The 24,633-nt window shown below is 45.7% G+C and overlaps 1 protein-coding gene and 1 long non-coding RNA gene across 14 annotated transcripts in view; one reads left to right on the forward strand and one right to left on the reverse strand.

The window, feature by feature from the left end:
* The window catches only part of SDCCAG8 (SHH signaling and ciliogenesis regulator SDCCAG8), a 239,423-nt gene that overhangs the window by 33,523 nt on the left and 181,267 nt on the right, over window positions 1–24,633 (reverse strand). Inside the window, exon 17 of one of the 13 annotated variants that reach the window (XM_034666641.1) lies at window positions 21,477–21,851. The exons of the other annotated variants lie outside the window; for them this stretch is intronic. Coding sequence (XP_034522532.1) covers window positions 21,788–21,851 — 64 coding nt within the window. The 3' untranslated portion in view covers window positions 21,477–21,787. Of the gene's footprint in view, window positions 1–21,476; window positions 21,852–24,633 lie in introns of those variants that run through there. 13 annotated transcript variants of the gene reach the window in all.
* LOC117803399 lies at window positions 14,621–20,929 on the forward strand. The gene is made up of 4 exons (XR_004627233.1): window positions 14,621–14,648; window positions 16,443–16,498; window positions 20,115–20,313; window positions 20,902–20,929. It is a non-coding gene; the product is annotated as an uncharacterized LOC117803399 (long non-coding RNA).

Below are 24,633 nucleotides of genomic sequence, written 5' to 3' on the forward strand. Positions count from 1 at the left end.
TTGAAATAGTTCAGTGTGTGTAAATATGTTTAATAGTGTGTATTAATTAGATTTTTTTAGTAATTCCCTGGCATCCCAGTTAGCTAAGGGGTAGCAGGCTTACTTGTGCAGTGAACTACCACGTACAGTCTCAGACAACTACCCGCTGCTCTTTGTCCCGCTCAAACCAACTGGTAGCGAGGTAAGTCCACGCAGTGCTGTGGTCGCGTACCGGAAGACAAGGCAGAATCGCTACGTTGTGACCTCTCAGGGGAACAAAGAGCCAGCTTCACCACGCAGCAACTAGCCCAACCCGGAGACTGGGAATACACGTACAAGCTCCCCGTAAACGATTAGCACGACTGAAAAGCCTAAGTGTGCAGTATCCAGGAAAAAAATATAGTTTAAGTACCACTAATACCACCACGTGCTTTAAATGGAAATTTCAAAAAATAAATATTACTCTGAAGGTCAGGTGTCCATCAGGGTCATGTTAACTCTTGCTAGCCACTTTGTTCCCCTCTGTGAATACCATTTTGTCCAACCCTGTCAGCAATGTCGGGTCCAGAGGAGCTGACCACGGCAACCCAACTTTCTTCACAAGGTTCTGAATATAGGGTTATTTCCAGCCTTCTCTCTAGACGATAGTCACCTACGCCGGCTGGCCCTCATAGGAACACTGAAAGTTCCCACCGATTTCATGGACACGTATCTCCAGGAGACACAGCTTTTTAAATACCCTGTGTGTGCCCGTGCCCATGTGGCAGAATGGTCTTGTTATCTTCCCCATCACAGACGGCGGAGAGTACCTCCCATGCAAATGGGGTCAAGAGCACAGGCTCTAGAATGATCATAAACATGGGGAGAAGGTATCAATGAATTACTGAAAAACTCACAAAACTCATCATCCGCTGAGTTAAATGAGTAATGTTACCAGAGAGAACATTTTTTGTTACGTATATTGTTTTCTCCCTCCCACGTTAAAAGGCTGCTCGGAGACCCACACTGTGATTGGGTTGTGCTGCACAGGCATTATAGGGACTGTGCGAGTCAGGACGGTCTCGGCTAGACGGCCGCAGCAACGCTCCAGGCTGGCGGACTGAGCCACCAGGTGGTCCATCGAGGCACAGAGCCATGCTTGGACATTGGCAATAGAAGGGAGGTCAGATGGAAGTCACGTGCTGCTTCTCATCTTGGGTCATAAGTCTAAAAGGATCTTCCAAAGCGTGGAATCCACAGAATCTTATTAGAAAAAAGTGTTTTTTTGTTTTGTTTTGTTTTTTTTCTTTACTGTCTGCATATACCCTGCTCTCCTTTCGAGTCAAGAATCACTTCTCTGCAAAGCCTGGTCTGATCTCCCCCTACCTGTTCCTTCTTCTGTGTTCCACAGTATGGCTCTCACATGGCCGTGCATCAGAACCGTGTCCAGCACGAGAAGGTCAGTCCCTTGCGAACAGTGGCAGGTCTTAAAGGTGCCCAAAATGTCTAGTACAGAGCCTGCCACAGGAAGGTGTTGGGCCAAAGAAGGAACTGTAATGCCGGCCATCACAGATTGCACTTATAAAGCACCTATTGGCCTGAAATCAGATGGCATCACAGTGTAAATTTAAAGATATGCTCACCCTCTTTCTCTAGAGAGCATTTAAAGAACCAGGCGGCAAACGCCGCCCTCTCCGCCTTCAGCCAGAGAAGAGGAGAAGAGTTGTTGCATTTGTCGAAGTTATGATGCTTTTGCCTTCCGAAGAACATGGGCCTTTTTTTTTCCCCCCTAAAAGAAAACCAGATGAAAGAAAGGGCAATGCCGTGGTGCAGAGGCGGCCTTGGGGACTTTCTAGGAGAACAATTTCATTGGCAGCAGCTGGGGACCCAGCAGCACTACGATTTCGCTAAAGCTATTTAAATACCATACGCGCTATAGATGCTTGTGTTTTCGAGCTGACCAAGAGGCAGGGACTTGAGCACAACGTGAAGAAAAGACCACGACATTCATTTGCTTGACAAACATTTACCCGACGCCTACAACGTCCTCTCTTGTGGGTACTGAGAAATGGGGGAGAACAAGACCAAGAGGATTTCACTTCAAGGAGGCCGTGTAGTTGCGAACAGGATCTGGATTTGTGGGAATTTTGCAAAGATTTTGCAAAGATGCTTCTGGGAAAGTGTGAGGAGCAAAACCTCGCTGGTGGAAAGGAGGCAAGTTAAATCTAACCTCTCTGGTTGAGACTGAGGGATCACTTAGTGATGTCATCGAGATGACGTGACTCAGCTTTGTGTGAACAGAATTTCGAACGCATTTCTTGAGCTCTGGCCACAGCGGCTACCCAAATACATTAGACCCCGGCCCCTCCCCTCGCAGAGGTCACAGCGCCTCTAGAAAGACCCTTGCACTTGGGTAAGGAAGGCAGCAAACAGGTGTGCGAGGGGAGGACCCAGGTGCAGGGGAGCGGTTTTTGGCTTCAGAAGACGAATTCATTCACTCAAGAAAGCTTCTCCATTGACTCCACAGCACCATGTATTACTGATGAACAACAAAAAAGGACACAGTGGTACATTTATATGCACCAATAACCCTAAAGCAGAGTCGGATAGAACTAAAATGGACTGTCTCACTGGAAACAAAGGTTTCGATGCAATCAGTTTCAAAACACAGCAGAACGGCAATGTAGTTCCAGTCTGACGGCGTGTGCCAAGAGGGAGAAAATGTGTCCCATCGAAGCACATTTTTTGGAGACTAAGAAAATGGACTTCTAAGGCCGGTCAAGGACTCTGCTAGTCCTGCCGCAGACAGTTAGAAGGAACCGCTCACTCCTGGAGTCGTGCTGGCAGATTAAAACAAAGACAGCAGAGACGCCGCCTTCCCCAACCAGCGCGCCTGGGATCGCCAGGCCAGGGACACCTTTCAGAGCACAGACGGGAAGAGTCAGGCTGACCCACTGTACTTTCTCTTTGATCAACCTTATATTTGACTGTATTTTAGTAAATTATCCATGTAGTTGTATTTTGACAGCTCTCTTTACAGCAGTAAAACAAAATGTGTGCATCGCAAATGGCAAAGATTCAAATTTCAGCTATGTTTATCCAAAATAGCACTGAACTGCTTCTGTACTTATGCTGTACCGCCTACAGCTTTACGGAAGGGAAGACAGATGGGATGGATTTAGCAGGGAAACAGCTGTGGCTGGAAGAAGAGACAAGCAAAAGTTCTGCTATCAGGCTTCATTATGTATCAAGGTACCAGTAAAATGTGTATCCGTAAGGCAGCCAAAAAAGTGTTTTTCATTTGACTAGTGATAATTACCCTTTCTCAACAGCTGTCAATGTTCTAAGTGGCATTAAATAGGTATAATAATTAAGCAATACGATACAACAGGCAGTGCCTCGCTGGGAATTGTGGTTCTCCTCAGGTGAGCTGGAAGGCGCAGGCCAAGGGCCACTGACTTCAACCACCTAGAGACGCAGGGAGCCCCCGCCCAGCGGGATGGGGAGAGCCCACACAAACAGGACACGGAGAAAGAACCCCCAGGCGAGACTGGACATTGGGAGATTCTCTGTGTGACTGTGACGTCACTGAAAGAGAGTCACGCACTTATCCCCAGCCTTGTCACAGGGCCCTTAACAATGGAGATGTGCGCTTGGCACTTTGCCCCCCTCACTCCCCCGGGACCTACAATTCCTCCAACTCCTGGAAATGGAGGTTTGGGCTGCCAGTCCTTCAAAACATCTTTGTCTGGGTTAAAATGTCCAGTTAGATGTTCCCCAAGACCGGGCCACGTCAGCTTTCGGAGGAGAAGAAATTTCCAGGCTTCATGGCGTTGAGGAGGTCCTAAGTCACTTTGCCAGTTAAGCGTGCTTGGATGGACCATTCCTGGCTGTCACTAGTTCCATCCTCACCGCAGCCTCAGCAGACATGGACAGTCGTGCTCGAGACCCTCCTATACAAAGTAGTGCTCAGGGCACAAACTTTGTGTTTAAAATAAGAAACCGGGCATTTTGTGGAAAAAAAAAATGTGCTTCTTTATTATGCCTTAAGTTGAGGCCTCTGTGTTGGGTGACCAAAAAAGAAAAAATATATATACACTTATATATAATATATGCACGTTATTAACCCCTGATAAATTGCTCCATCAAATAGATTTTTTATAGGTCCAGTTTGTGCCACGCTGATGAATAACGGCCTTGAGCTCCCCCAGCTCCATAACGTGAGTACTGCCACGGTGACAGAAAGGAGGGAGCAAACACACTGTGACACACAGGCAATAAAGCCTGTGTGACAGGGATACCCGGTGGTACAAGGTTACCCCCCCGCCCCTACGTGGTAAGACATGGGAAGCATTAACACACTCGACAGCAGGTGCAGACGAGAAACTCTCCGCGCTTGTGCAAGGGCGTGCACTTTTTTTCTTTTACGTACACCCATTGTCCCCCAGTAGCATTTTGCAAGGCTCCTCCTCGTTTCCAGTAACTTTTGCTCCTGGCGACCCTTCTCGGGCCTCTACCTGACCGCATCTTCACAAGCCCCCTGATAGCCACTGGGTCCACTAGGACCACCATCTCGGTGAGTGGTGGAAGGACAGTGAGCTGCCACTGCAGAGAGCACACGGGCTCTAGAGTGAGGCAGACCTGTCGTAGGGCCCCGCGTGCGACGTCACAGCACTCTGTCAGTACTGAGCAATGGCTTTCTTTATTGTGGGGAAACAGGATTCTACTGACTTGCCCTTCCTGCCACCCCCTTACTTCAAATGACTGCTACTCTTCTTCATTCATCAACCTGCCTTGAATTTGAGGAAACAGAAACATATCTGAGAATGTGACTATTTTCGGCTCTCGACCACACTTTATCCCATCGGTCAGCACATAAGATTTTCACATGGAGACACAGGGTACTCAGGTGCAAGAAATACATGCGATGCTGACATCACGTATGTTGAACTCAGTTCAGAAACTGACCGGATGCTCCTTGCATGACCACAGTCGTGGTTTAGGGCAGGACGGCAGCTTGGAGAACACAGAGAGTGTGTCTGACTCTTTGTTTGTGCTCAGCTCATCATCTCAGGGTCATGAGATCGAGCCCCGTGCTCGGGGGGGGGGGGAGTCTGCTTAAGATTCTCCCTCTCCCTCCGCCCCTCCCCCTGCCCCACACTCGCTCACTCTCTCTCTAAAATAAATACATAAATCTTCAAAAATAGTAAATAAGTAAGTAAATAAATAAATATTTGTATCACGGGAGCTAAAATGTTCCTAAGGTCTTCACACCAGCATCCCTTCTTCATAGATGTGGGAGCAACGCTGCATGGGTTTGGGTTCCGCCTCCGTCACGTGGTACCTGTGTGACCCCACTGTGCCTCAGTTTCCTGAGTAGTATTTGCCTCACAGGATTGATATAAGAATTAGATGTGTTCATAAACTGCTCAGATCAAGGACAATGGCTGGAACATAGTAAGTACTATCCAAGGTTAGCTACTGCTATAATAATGGTAATGATTATGTGTTGTATAATTATGTAGTCTGTAATAATCATCCTTATCGTAAGGTGTGTCAGAAAATTTGTACACAGTAGCAAGAGGTTTAGTACAATGTGTAATGGCTGTCAAACCATGGAAACTGGAGGTCAATACGTCTGGAACCAAAAATGCTTAAGGCACGAGATGAGAGTAGAGACAGGGTCTTGGGCCCACAAGGCTGAAGGTGTGGATAAATTTCTCTTAGAGCAAAGGTCTTAAGAGCCTCATCTGGAATAGCCAGACTTCTTCATGAGAGGTATGCTCCTCAAATTAGGGACTTGGTCAGACCCACACAAAAGTCAAGATCAAACCTAGCTCGATTCAGGATGGCTCCTAAAGCCTCCTACAGAGAGATCTCCATCCCTAGCAGGACACTTGATGGTGATATTTCTGACAGAGAGAGATACGTTGGGAATTGCAGCCAAAAAGAGAAGAAAACACATGCCAGTCCCGCGGCAATGCGGGCTCAGTGCAAGTCAGCAAAGCCTCTGTCTCTTGCTTTCCTCATGTTGTAAGTGATGATAACAACCTTTGATAACCACTTAACCAAGGGGATGGAGAGTACCAAGTGAAATTCATAAAGCATGCACGAGATTGCAATTATACAAACACAGAAATGATCTCTCTTTTAAGAATCAATTTTGAGTGACTTCAATCAGTATGTGAAGGACAAAAGCTTCCTAAAACTAATGCAACAGTAAACTTAGAGACTCTGCTTTGACATCAACCACCAACATTACAAATGTCATGTTTGCACAAAGACTGCCACCAGCAGAAAGTTCAGAAATAAATACACTGCATTTAAAACACCATTTCTGAATGCACGATGCCTGTGAATGGGGGGAAGCCATTATAAATATGGAGACCAATGGGCCAGGCAAAGCCAAGACGTTTTTACTTTTTAAAGGGTGGATTCTCTCTCTATCTCTTCTGCACGGCTTCTATATTACATTTAAAAAGAAAGAACCATGCCTTGGATGCAAAACCAACTATGAAACAATGAGGACCTTTATATGACTTATCTCTAGTTTGTGATAATTTTCACTGTTGATTGGACACAGAGAATGAATGAAACTTCCTTTGTGTCTCCGGGATCAACAAAGGAGACACAGGCTAAACTTGAATATTTGTAGGATCCTTCCCATAAAGAAAAATTAGGAAACAATCGACAAACTAATTGTGATAAAGCAGGATGTATGACTTCCAAGCACTAATGTTTCTAGCCTGCGCAATGAATACCTATGATTTCTCCATCCGTTTTCATTTTTGGAAGTTCATCTCTGTATATTCTGTGACAATCTGCTCCCCTAGAATTTGGAATTTGAATAGAGCAGATTTGGTTGCTTTTTTCCCCAGATGAATGCACAAAGACCCTTAAAAAACAAACGTTCTTTAGGAGACAGCACAATGAGCCTATTTCACATTTATTAAAAATATAGCATCTACACGAAAAGACCTTCAGGCTGAACTCTGGCCATCCCGCCCTGCAGCCCAATTCCACAATAGGAAGTGAAATAAAAGCATAATAAAAGGTCCAGGAAAAGCACAATGAGAAAGAGGGGATAAAGATGGAGGACTGCCCCTCAAAAGAAAAAGAAAAGAAGGAATGAACCTCCCTCTCACCAAAAACAAAAAGTAAACTACTTTCCCTGGCCCCACCCCCCTTTCTTAATGCTGGGAATGACCCACTTTGACCTAGGTATTTTAGAATAAAAATAAAGGCGGAAAGACTGGTTTTCCTTATGTGTTTGCATGAAAAGCATCACAGACATGGCTAACAGCTCACTCTCATGTCTTCTAAGGAATCATTTTCTGAAGCAGATTCTTCCACACTGGCTTCATTATAACCGAGGCAGCCATTTTTTTTTTTTAATACTATTTATTTTGCCACTCTCTGTGCAAATCTGTCAGCTTTCAAAAACCCGAACAGCCCAGCGAGCTCGGATCCCCTCCGTGACGCAGACCAGCTCCAGAACTTAAGGGAATCTCCCCACCGGCCGGGGCAGGGTCAGGATGGAAACGACCCGGCCACTCTCCTCAGACCTAATTACGTCAGGCTTTCCCTTTCAGCGACTCAACAGGAGGAGAGGAAGTGGAGCAGGACTTTCCATCCAGAAAAACTCTGCACGCTCCTGGGGCATGCCGTGGGTAAGGAGCTAGAGGACACCCCAAAGTCAGATGAAGACCAGAGAACGGGCTGGTGCTCCGAGCTCTGCGCCCCTGCCCCCCAGGGAGAGTAATCACTGGACTCCAGCTGTCCTCGCTCCCTGAATACACATGCTTCAGATGCAGAGACCATTCTGGCCCATTTTTTGTTCCCTTAGGGCCCAGGATCGTGCCCAACCAAATTCTGGGGGAAATATGAAACTGCTGGTTTGTTGGGTAATATTTTCAAATGTGCTCTGCCCTTGAAATGCGGCACAGGGAGTCTAATACACGGAATCGTGCTGTACAAGCATTGCGAGGGAAATTTACTGCAACGATTATGTTGCTAAGTGAAGAATGACCACTTAACTCATCCATTTTGGAAATTTGGATTTAATATACCAAGTTTGCCTTAAGCGAGATATAGTGACACCAGCTTGGCTTTCCATCAAGCTGAATCTGGAGTGAGACATTTTGATTTAGGGTCATTTATTAACTTTCAGAGCCTCCCTCCAGTTTCTTAGCACTATTGAATGTGATCAAGATAGACTGAAGTATAGTAATTAAATGTTTAGCAGTTGGCCCACTTTTCCATGTTAGGAGCTTTTGAAAAAGACTTCAAAATTGCCTAGGAATTTTTTCGTTGTAGTTTTTTTTTTTAATTTAATTAATTTATTTGAGAGAGAGAGTAAGCGAGAGAGAGAGTGAAAGAGAGCATGAGCAGGGGGAGGAAGAGAGGGAGAGGGAGAAGCAGACTCGATCCTGGGACTCCAACATCATGACCTGAGCGGAAGGCAGACATTGAACCAACTGAGCCCCCGAGGTGTCCCCGTTATAGCTTTTAAAACTTTTTATTCCTTCATTCTGAAATAGAAAGATTCCTTTCTTTTACTATTGTTGTACTTTTCTTTAAAATTGTGCCCTAGATTTTTCTTGCCTTCTGCATCGTGGCATTTTTATTATGAGCAGTAGATACCACTTTCAGATTAAGACTGATGTTGGTTATTGAAACTCAAACGAACGCCGCTACAGTCACTCTATTCTACCTCCCCCAGGAAGCCTTCTGACCACCAGACACCTGCACTATGAATGGCACATCTGGTGGGTTTACTGAAATCCTGACCACGTAGAGGCCCGTGGGGCTGCAGAGCGCCGTGCCGCTCACTGTGCAAGATGCAGGAGCCAACAGAAGGCTCTCCTCTCCAGCTGCCCGCCACCCAGGAGGACACAGGCCTATGCAACCCAGAGACCAGGTTCCAGATGGAGCATGATTTTAGAAATCTCAATGATTTCATAACGTAACCTCTGACAAACACTCTCGACCAAACCTAGTCGGGCTCCTCTGAGCCCTCTCTGCAACTCGGCTTTGACCTTGGGTTTCAGGGTCTGCCCTGGTCAGGTCTTCACTGCCCAGAATCTTGTCACTTGAGAGAGAATTCTCCCCCCCCTCTGATATCTGATCAAACTTGATATCTGATCAGAACTCCTCCTCCTTTCACCATTCCCCCGGGGGGGGGGGGGGGGGGGGGGGGGGGGGGGGGAGGTGTGTGTGTGTGTGTCTGTGCTCACCCCGCCTGCCTTCAGGAAGAATCCTGTTAGGCTGGTTTAGCCAGAAGGCCCTTCTGTCATTTTCCATTCACTGATTCCCTGGCCTCCACTCCATCCTGCTCCTTGCCTGCACACCCCCACTTTTCCTTGCTATATTTGACATCAAGGCCGATCGTAGACTGAGGTCTCTCTCCCCCTATTTGCAAGTTCCTGAATACAATTCTTCTTACCGCCTTAACTCCTGTCAGGCTCTGATCTTCCCTTGACACCTCCCCAAGCCTCATTCTGTTCCTCTGGAGAACAAGCTCAGGACTAGCAATAGTGACAAATGACGTAAGAACATACTAGGCTTAGCTAGAGCCAAGTCCATATAAGCCACCCCCAAAACGCAACCTCTTTCCTTATTCATACTTCAACTATGCATTCTAGCACCCCGAAAGGGCCCAGGGCCACAGATCGTAGTGCCCTGGACTGCAGGGCAGGGAGAAAGGCACTTGGAATGGCTGCATCACCTGCGCGGCCCCAAGACCACCCCACATGAAGGACGCCTCTCCGCCCCAATGACAGTGTCAGCCCGTCAATAGGAAATGGAATTTTCACCCATGACCATCAGTTTTCAGGTGCTCTGCTCGGCCCCGGCGTCTCAGACTAGTCTCAGAGGGAAGACAATACTAATAATCCATCTTGCACAGTATACATGAAAAGAAGTATCTATTTCATGTTTTAAAGGTCATTGAATATATAACAGCTAGATAGTTGAAGCAAAATACCATATTCATCAGTGAAATAGGAAAGTTTAGCAGCATTCATCTGTTCTCATTTTAAATTTACCACAGTATGTAAATGAGAGGATTTAAAAAAGCACCAAGCAAAAATCCGAGCTAGGTGCGAATGAAAAGCACAATCAGAAGCAAAGTTGTGAGCCTGAAAAGCAGGAGTTTGCCAAATGGGCTGGTGCTTAGATTTTTACTACTAATCTGAGTTTCTGTAAAGCCAATAGAAAGATCCCAATTATTGTTAAATACCCAGAGTAGAAATTTGCTGCTAAACTGCTGCATAGCATTGGTCTCAGGTTGGCTTTTGTAAACATCTTATTTTGTGTACTGAAATTATCACAGGAATTCCACACACAAAGCTGAACTTTAAACACACAGTCCTCATCACAAAGGAAGTCCGAACAAAACGAACGGAAATACACCTGGGATTAGAGACGGAATGGCCTGATTTTTAAAATATTTTCAGTAGTTGGGAGAGTCTGCTCTACCGGGAACAGCAGTCTTTGTTCCCACTTCACATCTCAAAATACAACCGATGGCAGAATGGGATAATCTGATGGTTCTTCACGGAGTTTCCAGGTTCAGAACATCTGCGCCGTATCGGACATTCACGCCGTATCAGCGCACAGAGGCGGGTTTGTGGTTCATGCTCTTGTAGATTTCGGTGGGTCAACAGGTCACCTTGAGACATCACAGCCCACTGTTTCAACAACACCCTGTCTGGTTTTTATGGCACAAACTACCTTCAGAACCAAAATGAACCATATGACGTGAAGCCAAAGGGAAAGAATGTACAACATTCTATCACCCAAGCGTTAGGACCAGGAGGCCCGGGTGTTCGTACGAAGCTAATCCTATGGACTTGGCCTGGGGCCCTGAGCCCGCCAACAAGAGTGGGATTTAGACAGAAAGGGCCGAGGCAACCACAGGGTCCAGCCTGAGAGACGAGGAGACAGACCCCTACGCAGGTGCAGATCGAAGGGCGCTCCACAGCCAATCCTGGGACAAGACTGAGCAGAACGCCCGGTCTGACTTCCCAGAGCCTCACGATGCCTGTAATTCCTTCCCTCTTCCTCAAGTAACATCAGGACATTTATTCAACTCCGAAAAACGGGGAGAGTAAAATAAATATCTTTTCTACCACCTAAATGTGTCATCACTGGACATGTCTCATTTTCGGAGTGCCCCACTATGTTTCAGGCACTGTTCTAGGCAGCAGGACACTGGTGGTGAGCAAGACAGACAAGTTCTGGCCTCATGGCCCCTACATTCTAGGCAAAAAAAAAAAAAAAGGAAACAGGGTAAGTATGGAGAACAGTGGGTCAGGAATTGAGGGTCTGATCAAGGATCGGACCTAGAACCTTGCCTAGCATAATGCAGGCACTCAAAAACTAACTGGATCTGCTTCCCAGAAAAGAAATGAATAAACATTAAATTTTGTGTCCATTTTTGGAAGATTCACAGCCCATCTATGGATTTTAGCTTAAGAATTCCGTTGCAGGGGGGCCTGGGTGGCTCAGTCTGTTGGGTGCCTGCCTTCGGCTCAGGTCATGGTCCCAGGGCCCTGGGATCGAGCCCCATGTCGTGCTCCGTGCTCAGTGGGGAGCCTGCTTCTCCCTCTTCTTCTGCCCCTCCCCACCCTGCTTGTGCTCTCTCTCTCAAATAAATAAAATCTTAAAAGAAAAAAAAAGAATTTTGTTGCAGAGGGAAGGGAGAAGGGGTCTATGACGGTTGACAAAGCCAGGGGAGGGGAAGGGCCTGCAAACCAGGAGGAAAACATGATGAAAACAGATCCTTATCAGCTAAGATGTAAGTGTTGGGACAAGAAATCAAAAGGGCAAATGGACAAACAGACGGAGGGAGCTAACCACGCTTGGACGGGCTTCGTCAGGGAAGGTTTCTGAGAGGAGGGAAGAGCCTGACCAGAGCCTTTTCTTCAAATTTTTTTTTACTGTTTACATTTCCTTTTACAAAAGTAACACATGCTCAGTGCAGAAAACTCAGAAATTCTTGGAAAACGTGAAGAAAACACACCAATAACCCCACTGCTTAGAAACATCTAATGTAACCTATGACATTGCTGTGTGTGTGTAATGGGATGGATAACAATTTATTCACTAGGTGCTTGGAAGAAATAATTCGATAATCTGAGAAGATTCCAGAAGGACTGCTGAAGATCTGTGCTCATTAGCTGGCCTCCTAGGGAAGTTTCTCAAACTCTGGGTCATGAGCCACTAGCAGGTCGTAAAATAAAAATATGGCTTGCAGTCTACAGTAAAGGTAAGTACTGTTTTATTAAACTTTCTTTCACTCTGTGTGTGTGTGTGTGTGTGTGTGTGTGTGTGTACAAGGTTGTAATGTTAACTCTTCCTTTTACTCGGGATCCAGGCTGGTTTGAATGTACATGCATCTGAGGGAAGAGGTGGGGCAGACTCGGATTATTGTCCATGACAGAGGGGTAAGGAATTAGTGTCCTCAGAATGTGATGAAGCAGAGACTCTGAAAGCGACGGGAAGAAGGGAAGCTGGAGAGAAGACGAAGGTTCCTGAGTGGGGAGACAGCCTAGAGAGGACTCTGAAAGAGAGAACCACGTATCACTGGGGATTGTTGCTTCTAAGGGACGTGTGGCGCAAATGCTTATCATCTTCTTTCTTACAATACCCTCTGCGGCAGCCTCCATGCTGATCAGCAGTTCTCTGTGCACATGAAGTCTTCTGGAGAAGGCAGAGAGATGCCGAGTTCCATATACGAGTTGGCAGAGAGCAAAAATTGAGTCCACATGTGTGGGATATAAAAGCTAGAGTGTGAAGAAGATATTTTGGGTATATATCTGTATCTATTTTTTTGGCAAAAATGGAATCATATAAGATATACTACTTTTATCCTATTTCCCCTTGGAGATATGGAGATATTTTGAACATCTGTCATGTCAATAAACGCTTTTCTACGAACAAGCGATGCTATTGGCATTTTAGAATTCCATTGTGGGGAACTGACGTAAGCTGTTCATGTAACTGATCTTCTAATGTTGGACATTTTGACTATTGGATTTAATACTTTGATTTGGTTATTTTCAATAACCAATAAGACCACCGCATAGAGTCATAATTAGTAGGACTGGCCAAAGAGAGGTATCTATACCTCTGACGTTATACTGTATTATCTTCTTGGTATCTGTGCTGTAAAGGAGGACCCTTTTGCCAGCACCAAGGACAGAGGCAGGTGTATGGTGGGTGTACTGCAGGAAGAAGGGAGCAGCCTGGCTGGGAGGTGAAGGAAGGCTATACATTGGCGACGTTGGGAATCTGTAAATCAGCTACAATCTCTCTTCTGATACAATTCTTGACACCCACTTCTTGGGATTTAAAGTCCTTCTTGTAAAAACTACAAATCTATGACTATTCCAACTACAAAGTTGGAATAGTCATAGAAATATATGTAAATCTGAAAATAAAAATTAGACTTGCTTTAGGGAAAATGTAAGCCAAATGAAAATATGACTAACAATTGTCATTTTAAGTCATTGGCTTAAGTCATAAGGCATTCAGCAGGTTCATTCCCAGAGACATAAAACTGTCACTGGAGGGGCGCCTGGATGGCTCAGTCAGTTAAGCGTCCGACTCTTGATTTCAGCTCAGGTTGTGACCTCAGGGTCCTGAGATCGAGTCCCATGTCAGGCTCTGTGCTGTGTGTGGAACCTGCTTAGGATTCTCTCTCTCTCCCTCTGCCCCTCACACACTCGTGCACACCTGCATGTGTACTCTCTCTAATAAAAATTAATTAATTTTTTAAAAAGTCACTGGGATTTAGACCAAAGAAACAGGTACTAACAGTAAAAGTTAGGTGGAAAATTACTTGATTCCTTTCTTCTCTTCACTTCTCAGATCCCATCAACTGCTAGTCAACTTCACCTCCTCAATGTTTCTCCAATCCATCCCTTACCCTTCCTCTCTACTGCAGGCACCAATCAGCTCCTGTCCGGTTTCCCTGCCCGGCTCCCTGAAATCCACCCTTCAAGTTGCTCCCAGTGTGAGCTACTGGAAATGCCAATCTGCTACTGTGCCCTGTTTAACACTCTTCATTGGTTCCCCCAATACCTACAGGACACAGAGACAGGTGGGTCCCTGGCCTAGATCTCCAGTGCATTCCTGCTTCCCACCTTCCCGCACTGCCCTGTTATTCCCTTTCCAGGTGACATCACTTCTCTCCTCAGGTTTCCTCTTTGCCTGGCATAAGCCTTGCCTCTAAAGTTAAGTTTTGGGGGTGCCTGGGTGGTGCAGTCTGTTAAGCACCCAACTCTTGGTTTCAGCTCAGGTCGTGATCTCAGGGTTGTGAGATCAAGCCCCACATGGAGTTCTGTGCTCAGTGTGAAGACTGCTTTAGATTTCTCTCTCTCTCCCTCTGCCATCTCCCCTACTCTCTCTCTCTAAATAAATAAATTAACAAATAAAGCTTAAAAAAAATTTATGTTTTGGTGCTCCTTCCTCCAGAAAGTCCTCCAACATCTCCCAGGCCAGGTTTGTGCCTCTCTTCAGTGACTCTATGCAGATACATGCACATCTCTACCGAAGTCTTTACCACATGGGGTCAGTGGGGCTAGGGTGAGGGCTTTACACCTCTTTCTCCAGAGAACAGAGGTCAGTGACTGTTTAATTTCTCTTGTAGATCTCCATGGCCTCCAGTTCCTATCGTGTAACAGGTACTCACTTTCCTTTATCTGGTTTTTTTTTTTTTTAAAGATTTTATTTATTTATTTGACAGAGATAGAGACAGCCAGCGAGACAGGGAACACAGCAGGGGGAGTGGGAGAGGAAGAAGCAGGCTCCCAGCAGAGGAGCCTGATGTGGGGCTCGATCCCACAACGCCGGGATCACGCCCCGAGCCGAAGGCAGACGCTTAATGACTGCGCCACCCAGGCGCCCCTCCTTTGTCTGGCTTTTGTTGCCATTGTTATTGTTGCTTTGGATGGACCAAACCATATTATAGCTTAAAGGGTCGAAAAACTGCTAATAAAGCCAGGTGAGTTCAAATCCTAGCGGACCGGTGGAAAGAAATGGGGGCACATATGGAATCAGTATATGGTAATACTAACCCTTAACTAACAGCTTTTAAATGAAAATAACTTTGGCTCCTAGAGAATTCCTCATTAATTCAACAGAGTTTTTAGAGTATACCCTGGTAACTCGGAGATTGGGAACACGTGGTTCACACTGAAGACTTCACAGTCTGATAACAGCAAGGACATACAATGCCATGAATGCAGTGCTCCCAGCGCTGGAAAACAGAAGCCTTGGGAACAAGAGGCAGTGACTAAGACAGAGGATTAAGCCACATGGCCCCCACTGAGAGCTCAGATTTTTGGTTAGCCCCACCCTACCCAACCCCCCAAATCCTGCTCTGACAGCAGTTCTCACGTGAGGTATCTGGAGACAGGCCCAAACACATTTTGCAGCCTTTCCTTGGGGCCATTTGCTCTCCATGCTCAAGAGGGGGAGATCTGGAACCAAGATGGGAGCGTGGACCCCGCGGGGGAGGGCCCTGACTGAGCTGCTCGCCCACACTTGCTCAAACCTTCCTGTTCTGGCAAAAAGCCCAAGGAGCCCAGGACTCTCTGACCTGGCCAGGCCCTGCAGGAGATAACCCTGCAGCTGAACACGGTGGCATCATTCAAAAGAAGAAATACGAATGCAGCGCTTATGGCCGTATGTTTTAAGGGCCATGTGGAAAAACGGGAGCACTTCCAGACACAGGTCACAAAAAAGATTATTTTAAAGTGGGAGACATAACAGAAGTTAAGTATATTTGGTTGGAGCAAGAAACGATGATCTCTTTCCAAGGATCATCTTCCAAGGGCTGTTCTGCCTGGCCACGGAAAACAAGAGAAATGTTCCCCTGCCTCAATTCTGTATCATGTCCTTGGCCTGTGATACAGCAGTCGCAAACATTATGTAAAACGTCAAATTTGGCTGATTAAAAAACAAAAAAAACAAAAAAAAACCCTCACCCGATTTGCAAGTTAACAATCAGTCTTTAACACATCAGGCCACTGGGGAAACTGAAAGCTTGGAAAATATATAACTCATTCCAAATGATTGCCATAAAATTTGTCAAGTCGAAGGCACTTACGTAACCGCTAACAACACTAACAAGCAACCCCATTAACCATGACCTACAAACCTTAAGGACCAACTAAAAAAGCAATGAGTAGTCAGATGGGCTGAATAGAGTGAGGGAGCCCTTCTAGTTTCAGTGAAACCAAAGCATATTTAATGGTTGTGATTAATAGTTACCGCGTGCTCACTGGATACACATCATTACACAACAAAAATCTAGATTTGTGTTACTTAATGATAGTAATTAGACACACGTATATTGAAGAATTTTTCCAAGCATGAGGATATAGATAAGAGGTTACGGAATATCTTTTTTAGAAGTTGCACATATACATCAATCTCTGTTTTCTGGCTCATTATTTTTTTTTCCCCTTCTACAGTTTTGGCAGACTGAAAAAGGTGCGCTTGAAGATACAAACCATCACAAATTCACGGAGTAAGTGTTGCCTAAGTGCCTGGCACTGGGCTATGTGCTTGAGACACAAAAATGACTGGGATATGGGTCCTGCTCTCAAGGAACACAGCGTCTAATAAGTCGGACGTTCAAAGAATAATTATGATTTCCTGGGCCCTCGATCAAAGTGTGGTTTGAACAAAGTGTCAAGGAATGCAGACGGTGGGTTGAGGAAGGCCTCCCTGAGGAGATGATGGCCGACCTGACTCTTGAGAAACAAGGTCTCGAGAAGGAAAAGGTAGCCCAGATTTCAGGCCACATAGGCAAACACCTCCAGCCTGTGTGCTTACCAAGCCCGGGGTTCATTCTGAAATTACCCGAGTGTACATATAAACACCGAATGAGCAAATTAATAATGACAAGAACACCATCTTCTTTCTGTAGATACTCAGAAGTGATTCTAGATCGCCAAGACGCAGGAAGAACAGAAACCAAAAATCCCTTTGGAGAGCCTGTGAACTGAGAGAAAAACATGCTTATTCTCCTTGCTCACCCAGAGCCGCCTGGGCAGCCATGGAGACACCCCAAGCCCTCCTGTCAAGGCGGACCTGTTTCTCACGAAATCCCTTGCACGACATAGTCTCAGGTGCCTGGAGTCACCGCAGCTCAGAGCTCAGGGGCAGCTGACAGACCTGCTGCTGGGCAGGGCCATGCGGGCCACGGCCATGAGCTCTCCACCTGTGCATTAGAGCACGCGGCCCTGGCCGCCACACCGCGCTGTAGGGCATGAACGAACTACAGTGACAGTACAGACCAGGACCGGGCCAGCACGGGGAAGGGATGAACGATGATCATGGAGCCACGAGAAACCACGCGGTCCTCTACGAGGTGCCACAGGGTCACTTCCACGCCTAGACGCGTGACCTGTCTCCAAACCCAGCCCTACGGGGCAGCTTGTAACCCTTCAGGCCGTGTCCTTACACCCTTAGCTGTAAAGTGTCCATTTTTACCAGTGTTCTTCTTCATATTATTATGTCAGTGAAAGCCCTCTTAAACTTTACTAAGGATTCCTAAGATGTATCCGGGTCTTTCACACGCTAACGTGTGCTTTGCCTCTGCAGACAGGGGCAGGTTTACACACTACGCCCCAAAGTAAATCCTGCATTGCCTTTTTCAAAGACCATTTTGTGGAACTGATTGTTCATAAAATACAGACAGAAAAATGCTGCCCTTGGGGCGCCTGGGTGGCACAGCGGTTAAGCGTCTGCCTTCAGCTCAGGGCGTGATCCCGGCGTTACGGGTTCGAGCCCCACATCAGGCTCCTCTGCTATGAGCCTGCTTCTTCCTCTCCTACTCCCCCTGCTTGTGTTCCCTCTCTCGCTGGCTGTCTCTATCTCTGTCGAATAAAAAATAAAATATTAAAAAAAAAAAAAAAAGAAAAATGCTGCCCTGCCCCTTTGGGCCACAACGGACGTAGCAAGGGAGTGAAGAAGCAGCTATATTGCATTATTTTGTGTGTGTGTGTGTGTGTGTGTGAAGGGGTTGTGTGCTCTAATCATCATCTTGGCAAATACTATGACCTAATTAAGAAAGGAATATGGATGGATGCTTGGACCAAAAAAAAAAAAAAGATAAAAAGAGAAGTGGAAAGATAACATTCCCCCGATTGACACAGAGGTTAGCTCATTACTTGTTGATTTCTTCATTCGTTATCATTCTTCATTCGTTATCATGGGACTTAATGCATTCATAGTACCCTTTAAGAAGCAGGCATGGGTTCTAAATCCAAGAATTTATCTCAACCCATTTGGAAACCATTTGCATTTTCAGCAGCCTGATCTCCTAAGAAAGCATTCCTTCTAGGACTTCAAGCAAGGAAGAGATCAGCTCCCTAAAGAAAGCAGGGCTGCAGCCCACCCCCTACACCCCCAGCTGAGGAGCAGATCACTTGCAAACCTGTATATGAGTGGCGAATCTCTAGGCTGGACAGTACCCATTGCTTTAAAGTTCGCCTGGTGTAAGAACGTTCCATTGGCCCAGCTTCCGGGTGGCCTGAGGCTGCTCTTATTAATCGGGGGAGGAGCGAGCAAAAAGGGAACGGAGAAAGCTCCCTTTCTTCTGCCTCCAGGCTGGCTGCCTCCTCCCTCTCCGGAGCAAAGGGACAACGTGTGCACGGGGAGTGCCCTGCGGAGTCATCTTCTGAAACGAGTTCCTATTTTGCAAATTTTCACTTGTCTGACTCTAGTGGTTCCCTCCAAAGTAGAGCGGAAGCTCTCTAAAGTGATGGCCACTTAGCCTGGTCCTCTAATGAACCAACGCTTTCGTTTGGTCTCCAGTAAAGGTACTGAATGAAGAACAGGGCACACTCAGTACTTACGGCCGCTGACCGCTAATCCCCAGTATTCCCAAGCCTGGTTCTACCACGTACGCGAACGGAACTTCACGTTTGGTGAACTCAGAAACGTGATTGTTAAAAAAAAGAGTTTGCTGATTCAATGAAAACAAAGTGGAATGATTTAGAAAGAATCAACAAAGCAGAGGGTTGTTGTTTCTTGTTTTTAAAGTCTGTCAAAGTAAGTGTGCGTGAGATAATCATAAAAGACTTGGCAGGAGAGGGTCACTGTAACAGCAGATTCTGTGGGGTGGCTGCTGCCCAGGTGTCTTATGTCCCTGGCTGGTTTAGAGAAAACAAAATGGGATACGTCAAAAGATGCAAGTTCGGTGTGGCATACCCTGAAAAGTGATGCAGCACTCCAAATCGGGTGATCCGTACACAAAGAAAACGTCTCGGCTCAACACAGAGATCACTTGTTATGATTTCCTGACCTTTCAATGACCCATCCAACTTCCAGTCTTGAGCTTTCTAGATCAGCCGGCTTTGTTAAACACCTGTATACCTGCACATACTACTTTCCTTCTGATGATCAGTTCTAGCCCGCCTCCCTCCTGGAAACACATCAACTATCAAGCGAGTTCAGTAGAACACATGAGAGCGGCAGTCAGAAATCACAGACTGTAGTCAATCCCAGAACCTTCCGTCTTTGGACCTGTTTCCTTACCCAGAAAGTGTCTGCTGGGGGGCAGGAAGGAGGGTGAGAGGGAGACGCTAAGTCAAGGGGTCACACTAATCTTTTGGGTGTCTCTGCTTCTTTAAAATGCCTTTCTGTGTAGTTCAGCTCATAGAAGACATGCAGCATTCCCGAAAACATTCAGGCATCTTTATTTAGAATATAAAATAAAAATATTTGGAAAAAATATATATAATTCGTTGTGAATGTCAAGAATAAGTAAATGTATTTGGGAAAGGTAATATTATTTAGAAATTTTTACTACAGAGAATAAAATGTGAAGTGATAGATATGCTAATACAGAAATACAAGCTAGAGACATCAGCATACCATATGTGCGCACGCACGTGTGTGTGTATTTATATAATGATTCAAACACGGTTTAAGTTTCCCACATAAAATTGATCATTTGTATCCTTAGGACTTGCGGATGGGAGAAAAGGCCTGAGATGCCACATCTCCAATGTCCACGCTTCCTATAATAAACTTCTGGAAGAAGCTATACTTCCTAATTTACAGTTCCAAAGCAGACTGCAAAGCTTTAGTTCTGTGAATAGCATGTAATATAACATTGTTTAAATATTTTCCAGGACTGATTTTAAGTTTACAAGTATGAAACGACAAACAATTCCTGGCTGGAGAAGATGAAGTACTTAAAGACACAAACGCCACCTTCATTAAAACCAGAGTTCTGCAACAGAGCTACCGAGAAAAAGTACACCCAAGAGTCAAGTGAAGTCACAACTGACTTTAACAGCAACGAGGCTTGTCAAAAATCCGTGCTTGCAGGTAAGATGAGAATTATTAGAGAGCACTAATACTGTTTTGATATTTCTTTCATTTTCATTAGAATGGTACCTGAGTTACTCTTTGTGCCACAAAAGTTAGACACAAAAACTAGACTGCTCTGCAAAGACAGGAGATTTACGTGGCGCACACACCATCTTTTACAATGACCGTTTGCCACCTGTGAGTGGGCAAAGTCACTGTGATATTCAGTTTATACGCTGCCTTAGTGTCTCTCTCAACTTCGGGTTTCCTTTTATGATTCAGCAATTCCAGGAGTCTGAAAATATTTCATTAAAAATTAATGTGTTATCCACACAAATGGCAAATATTGAAAAATGGGAATATAAATACAAACTAATAAAAATAGTAAGTCTACTAATACTGAAGAGGAAGGAAGACAGGAGGGGGAGGCGAGCATGTGAAAGGGAGAGATTTTAAACATCCGGTTTCTATTCTGGACCGTTTATAGAAACAGACAGACACAGCACGTGGAAGCCAAATATATTCCTGGGCTCTGACAGGATTTGTTTTCTCTCTTGTCATTATTTGTACTATATGCTTCCTAATACTGTTTCTCCCGTGCTCTAGATTTCCTGACCGACCAGAGCAGTCTTACTCAGAGCCTGCACACGGGACAGCCGCAGAGGGCTGGGCTCGCTCCCCGCGCCTGGCTCCTGGTGAGCGGACTCCCTGCCATCTGTGGCTCTCCCAGGAACCCCTCAGCACAAAGGCTCAGGGCCCCCGCAACTGCATCCCCCCGTCCTGGTCCCATGCATCCTTCCCAAATCCCTCCGAATGACTTTCTGAGCCTGAGCGCGCCACCCCGGGTCTCTTGCGCGGAGGTAGAGACCGATGCCCGGTGCCTACTTCGTTAAGGCACAGGCGTGAATGTAATACACCCACTCACCGTGCTTTGTCTTCGTTTGCTCTTTTTATAAGAGTGATTTCACGTCAGACAGCAAGCAAGGACGTACCTTATTCTGTCTCAGCCCCCGCAATTTAAATGCCATTGAGAGAAAGTCACATTGCTTATTAAACATGCAGCCATGGACACACACTTGTCCCTACATCAAAATAACACACAATAGGGTTCTCCTACACCAAAGATAATGAGGGGACTATTTTGAAAATATGAAAGATTTGTTTATGCAGACAAGAAAAACATCCCTTTGCATCAAAATAAGTGTCCCTCTTTATTGCACACTCATTATTTTCTATAGAATTTAAATTGTACATGAAAGTATAATTGTGCCTTGTTTAATGTAAATTGATTGTCTCAATTATTGGGAAAGGATTTGAATTTTAATGGACTATTTTGCTGGCGATGTGCCAGGCAAATCAGCAACAACTCTAATCGCTTTAACTGTAGAGGTACACAGCCGAGCAGTTAGATGAATCAGGAGAGACGGTGGGTCCGGAATCGGTCCTCAAGTGGTGCGGAAGGGTTAGGAAGCTTTTCCCCACGCACAAGAAATCAGCCGTTAACATTCGATGTTGAAAGAGTCCATGACAGTGAGCCTGTAATTTGGTTTCTCACTCTGAAAAAATGGTAAGATCCACCTATGAGTAAAAAGGACTTTCATGGCTACACTTTTTTTCCCCTTACTTTCTTTCTTTCCACAAATTAGGTTATCTGTGAAAATCAGGGCTTTTCCCTGACGGTAGAACTGACATAAAACCCAGTAGCCCCGTGTCACCCAGGCACTAAGACACACTTGCCGGCGACGCTTGAGTATCTGAGGGCAGCCACCCCGGGCAGTTGGCTGCAGACATGTCCCAGCAGAATGCCACCGTGGTTACGGCCTGACATATCTCCTTTTTCTCCCCTTTTTTTTTTTTTTTAATAAGTCCAGTGTCTATGAAGTCAAGCAAATCTCCTCCACACTTACAATCATGGGCGTGAGCAGACCTCAGCTGTTTGGCTACCCAGATGCTTGCAAGGTTGTTACAGTTAAATTACAACCAGCGATAACAGAGGTATAGACGCACACCTGCCCCAAAACCGCCAGCCTCCCCCGACCTTCTCCTCAAAGCCTCAGCCTCTAGAAGGCGTAAAAATCACCTCTGGTTAGAGTACGATGAACTACGCAGCTGCATTCAGACCTCAGCTAGAAACCATCAGGAATTTACTTGAACTGCCATCTGAGATATTCTGGGCACTGAAAATACGAAGTTTTAATCACTTCACTGTTGAGAGAGCCTCTTTTTTGCAATGGAAAACTGGCAGTATTAATCTAAACGTACAGACAGATGTTATGTGCAGGGTAGAGATTAAGATTGGGGCCAGTGAATAACAATTTCTTCTCCTAGTCGTTAAACTTTCCGGAATGAATGTCTCCGACACTCAGGAATCAAGCGGAATATAAGGCATTTCTTTTCATAACCGAGTCCAGAAAGAGCAATAAATTATGGCCAACTACAGTTTTGACTGACTTCTCCCTAAAAGCTGACTTGGCTTCTAAAAAGCAACCTCATTAACATAGTTCACGGTTTACATGTCCTGTAACTTTTCTTTTTTTATGAACATAGAGTTTCCTGGCAACCGGATGTCTGATTAAAATTCCATGTTTCAGAGGCGCCTGGGCGGCTCGGTTGGTTAAGCATATGACTCTTGATCATGAGTTCAAGCCCCACATTGGGCTCCACGGAGGGCGTGGAGCCTACTTTCAAAAAAATTTCCATGATTCATATTTAGTAAGTCTCAGATTTTGGAGAGTACACCCCAACAGGATGAATTTTAAAACAATGCCACACCCAAGGCACACCATTTCACTGTAGGAGTATGAAATCTGGCCACAAGCGGGTGTCTAGAAATAAAGAGCTTAAGTAAAGCAACAGAACCATCACAGCAGAGAGGGGAAATAATGTGAAGGTGAGGGGAGAACCAGACAAAGAAGGGGAAGGAGGCAAAGTGGCAGATGAGTAGTGGAAAGCAGTCTCGGGTTTGGCATCTTTGATACCAATCCTTCTCCCAGCCCCACACTTGCCGGGGCCTGGCTGAGCCTCACTTAGCAGCCAGAGCCAGTAGTCCATCAGCTAGATGGACGTCTGCTTTCTCCTTTGTCTAGCATTTAAACATTCAAATTTGCATATAGTGGGAAAGAGTGACTCAAAAGTCACTTTAAGGCTGCTTTTCTAAATTTCTATAAAATGCCTTTAAAATAACCTGCTCTTTTGGGGCGCCTGGGTGGCTCAGTTGGGGAAGCAGCTGCCTTCAGCTCAGGTCATGATCCCCGGGGGTCCTGGGATAGGATCCAGTCAGCTTCTCCCTCTGCCCTTCCCCCAGCTCGTGCTCTCTCTCTCTTTCTCTCTCTCAAGTAAATAAACAAATAAATCTTTAAAATACCTGCTCTTTAAACTGTTGCATGCTTTTCAAGGATGATAAGGAGAAAATGGCTCTGCTCATGTACACACACACACACACACACACACACACACACACACACATTTCAAGGATGGCAGCAATTTTTTAAACCAATTAGTTTCTAGAAAATGAAAGCCCAGAAAATATCACTGTATATCATCAGGATATCATTCCCAAACCACTCTCTTTAATCTGTTAAATTGCCTAGGCCAGCAGTCTGCATGTTAACCCTGGAGAGAACAATGCATCAAACTGCTTTCTCCCTCCCCCCAGCCACGTACAAGTTCAACTAAACAGAAGAAAACACTTTAAAAGATCTAAAGGCATTGCTCCTGGTGGAATCACCTCAGAAGTTATTTTGCTCAAAATTGCCAAAGAAATGCTAAAAACAACATGGAATTCCACAAAGGGGTCCATTCATTATGTTCCATTGATTCTAGATTTCTGTCTTTTGTGCCACGTCAGAGAGCACAAAGGCGTCATGCCCGAAGGGCTGCACACAAGGCTTGGCTGCATGAGTCCCACCTGCCAGGCGGAGCCCCCGGGGCTGCTTGGCGGGCTCTCCAACCCCCACACTGAACTGCCCTCCCCAAGTCAGTGGAAAAGGTCTGCCTCTGAACAAAACCCCACAGAAGCGGCCTAAAGCGGAGCATTTCCCGAGAAGTGAGGTCTGGCCATCCTACCAGGGAGACCTGCTATTTTGTTTTTCTTTTCCTTTGATTTACTTTACACTGAATGATGATACACTATTTCATTTGAATTGCAAAATAAGACCCAGGAATGAATTATTTTATTTAATGAAAACATATATCGCTGCAGCGGACTCGAAGCTCCTTTTGGTCTCCCAACAGCCCAAGGAGGTGGGAACCTTTCTTCCCTCCTGTTGTGGGTCAAGAGGCTGAGTCACTGAGAGAGGAGTGCCTTGCCCGGGAGAGGAGTGACAGCCGGTTCAGCGC

Source organism: Ailuropoda melanoleuca, chromosome 8 (assembly GCF_002007445.2).
Source record: "Ailuropoda melanoleuca isolate Jingjing chromosome 8, ASM200744v2, whole genome shotgun sequence".
In the NCBI taxonomy this organism is placed as follows: Eukaryota; Metazoa; Chordata; class Mammalia; order Carnivora; family Ursidae; genus Ailuropoda; species Ailuropoda melanoleuca.